The sequence below is a fragment of the Akebia trifoliata genome, chromosome 11, assembly GCF_017979445.1.
Source record: "Akebia trifoliata isolate Shusen 1 chromosome 11, ASM1797944v1, whole genome shotgun sequence".
NCBI lineage: Eukaryota > Viridiplantae > Streptophyta > Magnoliopsida > Ranunculales > Lardizabalaceae > Akebia > Akebia trifoliata.
The window spans coordinates 31,433,677-31,440,414 of record NC_141385.1 but is presented as its reverse complement, the minus strand read 5'-3'; the positions used below and the strand labels follow the sequence as shown (position 1 = coordinate 31,440,414).

The window sequence follows — 6,738 nt, the reverse complement described above, 5'->3', positions numbered from 1 at the left end:
GTATTTTATCTAATTTAAAAACATAGATATATGTAAGGATAAGGTAATTAAGATTGTTTTAATTTCGTTTTAGGCCAAAGAGAGTAAACAAGAGAGGGCAAGGGGTAATTGGGTAAGAGTGTGCCAGGAATATTAAAAAAGCAGTCGTACCTATCAATTTAGGCTTATAATTTCAACCATCCACTTATCAAAAAAACAAAAAAAATTCAACCTTCCAATTCCAAACACACTCTACCAAATCCAAACGTTATAAATACCTTCAACGGTTTTAACTTCTCCCATCAACCAATATTTCTTTCCTCTCACTTTATACTCTTTGCTCAAAGAAAATGGGGAAATCCATGAGCTTTGTTCTCTTACTTCTCTTCATCTTTCTCAACACATCATCCTCAGCCACAGCAATCTATAATGTGATCAATTTAGGTGCTAAACCAGATGGTAAAACCGACTCGACAAAATCATTCCTCGATGCATGGGCTGCGGCTTGTGGCTCGGTTAAATCTGCTTCGATCTACGTACCACCAGGCCGATATTTGCTCAACCATGCTGTCTTTGCTGGGAATTGTAAGAACACCGATATCACAATTCGGATCGATGGGACCCTTGTTGCTCCATCTGATTACCGTGTCATCGGCAACACTGGAAACTGGCTTATATTCGAGCATGCCACTGGTGTTTCAATCTATGGTGGTACTCTCGACGGACAAGGGACGGGGTTGTGGGCTTGCAAGGCTGCCGGAAAGAATTGCCCAGATGGAGCAACGGTAGGTTTGAGCATATAGTAAATTAGTAAATAAAACAGTAAAACTGCTTTCAAAACTACGGTTGGTACCCTTTTTTGAATATTTACTAAAATGGTAATATATCTGATTTTGTAATTACTTAATTTTATCAAAATAATTGCAATTTCTTTTTTTTTTTACCTTTAACAGACTCACTCTATATATGTGTTTAACAGTTAAATATAACTACTTTTATATGGAGGGGCATATAGATATTAGAAAGTGTGACCTAAGGAGAAAACCCAGTCCTCCCTACCATCTTAGTTAAATACTGATGGTTAAAATGGTCAGAATTGGTTTTTTACCTGTTTAGCCCTCTTGTCAACTTACCTTGAACATAACTGTAAATTCAACAAATTCTTGGCTATGATATTTTTTTGTAAATATAACTACGAATATGACCATTTTTTTTTTATATATACATATTAAGAAATTCTGATTCAGTAATTTTTCCAAAATAGATAGCTCTTTTAATAATTTCCTCCATAATATTAATATTGCAAATTACAAAGCTGTTTAATTAATTAATTAATTTTCCCAGCTCTCTTATCATTTGGTTTTGCATATTGTATATTTTCTAGTTAACTTAAGGATAATTTGGTCATTAAAATTAAAAATATGGTATTAGGTATAATGCAAACCACGATGAATGACTACATAACATATATTATATTTAATATGGTAGTTTGTTGAATTATATATCCTTTTGGTTTTTATTCTTTTGTGAGAATTAATTATTGAGTTTTGATTCTGTGCAAACTGCAGTCACTTTCTTTTTCAAACTCCAAAAACATAGTGATCAGCGGATTGAAGTCGATGAACAGCCAGATGTTCCACGTCGGAATCAACGGTTGCCAAAATGTGAAGGTGCAAGGTGTAGACATCTCGGCCCCAGGAAATAGCCCTAACACAGATGGCATACACGTACAAATGTCGACAGGTGTCACGATCATGAACTCGGGCATCAAAACTGGTGATGATTGCATTTCCATTGGACCAGGCACATCAAACTTGTGGATCGAACAAATTGCATGTGGACCTGGTCATGGCATCAGGTGACACACATACACACAATCATTATTTCCCTATATTTTTATTTTTATTTTGAGTTATAAAAATTGAAGCCTCGGTACTAACGTGCGCCATTGGAACAGTATTGGAAGTCTTGGGAAGGATCTTAATGAGCCAGGTGTACACAATGTGACAGTTAAAACGGTAGTTTTTACCGGTACTCAAAACGGGTTGAGAATTAAGGCTTGGGGAAGACCAAGCAATGGGTTCGTCAATGGTGTCCTTTTCCAACATGCTATTATGAAGGATGTTCAAAACCCCATCGTAATCAGCCAAAATTACTGTCCTGACCATCAAGGTTGCCCTGATCAGGTACAATTTACAAGGCTAAATGTGGAAATTATTGCTTTTGCACTCGGTCACCAATCGAGTCAACTCGGAATAGATTGACTCATCTCAATTGAGTTATCTCGAAAATACCCTTTGTTGATGACTATTAGTTATTACTTATACCATCATATTTAATAGTAATAATTGTAATTGTTTATTGTTTTCTAATATAATTTTTTGATTTTGTTTATTATTTAGGTTTCGGGTGTAAAAATCAATGAAGTAGTGTACCAAGACATCAAAGGAACATCAGCGACACAAGTCGCCATAGAATTCGATTGCAGCACCAAGAATCCATGCAAAGGGATCAGATTGGAAGATGTAAAGCTTACTTATGGAAATCAACCTGCACTATCATCATGTACAAATGCTGATGGATCGTCTTATGGTCTAGTTGTGCCGACGAGTTGCTTGTAGAGAATATGTAAAACACCACATAATTTTAATATTAATGTTGAAAATGATTTTTGTCCTTAAATCTGATATGGTAAAGAATGTGGGTAGAGATATTAGAAGCAAATATATGAACTCAATCCTAATAACAAAAGACTTATTATACCCACTCATGGGTTGCCTAAGTGGTAAGGGTGAGCACGTGAAGTGTGGGTTAGGCGCACGTCACGGGTTCAATTCTCCTCTTGGATTTTTCTCATGATTTAACTGGGGGACCATGGCGGTGAATTGTTGTAGTAGTCCTCCCCGAGATTAGTTGTGGTGCTCATAAGCTGACTCAGACACTCGGTTAGCAAAAAAAATAACAAAAGACTTATTATTTTGTAGGTTGAAATGGCTGGGCATAGTGCAAAGTAAATGCAAATTTAGAATAATATTTGGACTTAATGAAGTCCATGGACTTATTTGTCTTTCTCTTACTAATGGGCTTTGCTTAGAATTAGGCCTTAATAGGGCTTGTGGTAGTTTAAGTCCTGAACATTTCATTAAATAAAGGGCTTCAAGTCTTGTAAATATCTTGGATTATAACTGAAGTAAGCTCACACCCACAAAAACGCCATATAATGATTTTGTAACTCAACCTGACAGTGTAACTCAAAAACTCAAATGACGTGTACCCTACAAGAATCATAGATTTTTTCCCTTGAGATACACAACTGCACATCCCTCACAAAACATATGCAATTCTGTATCCCGAGAAAAAATCTACGGTTCTTGCACTTGCCACATCAGTGAGTTTTTGAGTTACACTGTCAGGTTGAGTTACAAAATCAGCACTCAAATATATACGCAGCAAGCATTAGCTCTCGCTAAAAATTAGGTGATCGAGCCGCAATTGTCAGTCCCACCCAAAATGGAATGGACTGGGGTTATGAATTTATAATTTGATGATCAAGTCAATTCCAAGATCATAAGTTCATTTCAGAGCGAACCAGACCACAAGAGGGTAATGTATATTCCATCATACATTCAAGTACATGTAAATAGATATTATTGCAGGCATTAAAATTTAAACTAGTCACTACATCTTTCACAAATCACAAGAAAGTCCCTAAAAGTTATAAATGGATCACAAATCCAAATTGAGACCATTAATTAGGAACATGCTTCCAACAACCTGGGTTTTGGGTTTTTGCAGATAAAGTCCATAGTCTAATAAATTCAAGTGATCCATGTTAAATATTGAACCTCCTACCCAAACAAATGAGTTTGCCCTATCAAAAATCCATAGAGTCATCAAAATTGAAATTTGATAAACTTGCCTTTAAATCCAAACAAATAAGTTTAGCTCATCAAAAAGCATAAAGTCCTCAAAATTGGAATTGGACGAACTTAGCTTTTAAACCAACTAATCAAACATTATCAAGTCAGTGGCATAGTTGAAAAGGTTAATTTACCCAATTTTTTATGATTAGAAGATTTTTTTTATGGTAGAGAATTAGGGACACGAATATTAGATTTTTTTTTTCTTTTTTTCGGTGGGGGAGGGGGATGGTTTCTTTTTTTCTTTTCTTTTATGGATGGATCTCATGGGTCTAGGTTGGGGAATTTATAGATTTTTCATTACCAACTTTAGTATCTTTTGATTGATTGATTTTAATTTTGGTAATTTTTTTCAGGGTTTATCTTTCAATTATGTTGATTAGATGTTAATTGATAGTGTGGAATCCATCCAAACTCATGAGAATGAGTGGGACGGCCTAGGGTTTCTTTGTTGAGTTTTATGTGATTTATGAATATTTTGTATTGCATTTAATTGATTTTATTGTCTTTGTCTAGTGTTATTGATTTTTTTTTTATTATTAATGTTTTAATTTGATTTTGTGAGGTATATTAAAGGGTGAGAAGGCTTGTATGTGGGAGACTTTCCAAAGATATAAGTTCGTCATTATTTAATTGGTTTAGTGGCAATTCCGGACCGATAAGTCATTAATGCCCATAGGTCGTGAGTTCGATATCCAACATAAACATTAATTCCTTTAATAAACAATATGAGCATTAATTCCTCAAGGGTCATCCACGAGAACACACCCTCACTTACCTAGTGTGATGTGCAGGCGTTGCACGTTCTCCAGGACTAATCCTTAGGCGAGACCATGGTCTATGGAATGGGAAAGTCAAGATACAGGCCTAGTCTTCTCTATAAAGGATAGCTGGTTATTAAAAAAAAAACTTTTATTTGGATTTTATTTGATTTAGTGGGATCCTCATGACATAAAAAAACAAACCCAAGCACGTGGGTGGATTCCTTAGTTGAGAATTTTCCATAAAATAAGTTTGATTTTGAAATTTTAGGTTATCTCAATTAGATTAATGTTTGCATGAATTATCTAAATAACCCTTGGGATTTCTAATTAGTTTAAAAGCTTATGGAGCCTATGGTTTTCGTTCGAATTTGCTCTAGGATTTTGACTTTAGTGAAATAAGGCGGAATTTTTTTTTTTTTTTTTTGTCTTTGACTCTTTCCAATTAAGGTTTTAGGATTTTTTTAGAATCTTTCTAAACTTTGGGAGCAAAGATAATTTAGGTTATTATTTTTTTCATTCTGTGATTTTCTACAAAAATGTTTGTTTTGTCACGTATTATTATTTTCTATGTTTGGAAGTGTTGTTTCTTATGTGTAGCATGGTTTCTAAGTGTATTTCAATGTTATGGACATTTTTATCAATTTGGTAAGTTTGCAATGACCTAAATGGGATTTCTAGATGTCTTGGGTGCTGAATGATATTCAAAAGTTCAGAAAAGATTCATAATGTTGAAGAATGCTTTTAAAACATTGCTCGTCATTGGAAATTCATGATAATCAGTGTGACTCGTTAATAAATCAAGCAAATGCAAAAATGGAGTGTCTGCACATACCCAAACTCAATCCAATTTGTTATGTATTGCATGGATTTGATCTGAAAATCAAAAAAATTGGATCAATCCTAACCCAAATCAATTTGATATAATAAAAGTATATATAAATATAATATACACCCAATTTATATATTTCAAACAAATTATCGAATCAAGTCCCTATCATTTGGGAGTTCGTTGAGAGAAAACTTGCCCATTGGTCGGTCAACGAATAGTCAAAAATTCAAATCTGAATTCAGATTTTTACAAACAAAATTTGGGATATCAAATTCGAATTCAAAATTTTTTAAATATATGACTGTGTTTCGGATACGATTTGGTTATTGGTATATCATATCTGATCCAATATTTAATATAAATATAATAATATATAGTCTATTATCTATTACCAATATAAAAAGAGAATTGCTTGGTACGACTTTTTCATTAGACACAAATATCATTTTTCTAAATCTAATTCCTTTTACATCCTAAACACATCTCTACCTCTTCACCTTCTCTTCAAACCCTAATCCTCACCTTTTCTATCTACCTCTTCATCTTCTCTCCAAACCCTAACAACATAACCTTCATAATGTTAATACTCCTCTAATATAATCCATTCTACTTTTCTGTTATCTTCGACTACAATCATTTTCGTCGTACCTCTTCATACCATCTCTTCATCGCATCTACTAAATAAATGATTCAAGTTTCAACTCTCTTCACATTCATCTCCCCCAAATGTCGCTCCATTCTCCACTTCTCCCATGCCTTTCGTAGACACGGGATTTCATCATTACGATGACCATATCTACAATGGTTTGGAGTCGCCACCATTCATAGTATAAGTGGGTGTGAATGGTCACCCGATGTGTATTTTTTGAAAAAGTGACATTTTTGACGTTTTAGTGACTCTCGATGGATAGGAACTAATCAAACAATGAGATTCAAGGTAAGTGGCTCGATTGGAGAAAAGGGAAGGTATTAGGCACCATTTTCTCCCCACTAGATAGTGGTAACCTCAACTCAACTCGGTCATTTTGATTAAAAAAAATACGAACAACGATGTGCCACGTGTTGTGCATTTGTACCCTAGATAGGGGTTCATTTTCGGCTTGATCATAGGGTCATTCCATTGATGGAAATGACCCTTATAGACCTTTAGCCTTGGGGTCCATTCATCCTAAAAAATAAAATGAAGGGGAGAGGGTGATAGAAGAGGGAGGAGGAGAGGGTGTAGAAGAGAGAGGGGGGGTTGCCT

At 34.7% G+C, this 6,738-nt stretch overlaps 1 protein-coding gene across 1 annotated transcript; it reads left to right on the top strand.

Annotated features, from left to right (window-relative positions):
- Nucleotides 1–293: 293 nt before the first annotated feature.
- On the top strand, nt 294–2,661 carry LOC147391279 (polygalacturonase-like). Its single transcript, XM_086460134.1, has 4 exons — nt 294–764; nt 1,548–1,837; nt 1,937–2,165; nt 2,382–2,661. Exons 1-4 carry the CDS (start codon nt 330–332, stop codon nt 2,598–2,600), a joined length of 1,173 nt encoding a protein of 390 aa, XP_086316260.1. The 5' UTR covers nt 294–329; the 3' UTR covers nt 2,601–2,661.
- The last annotated feature ends 4,077 nt before the right edge of the window (nt 2,662–6,738 follow it).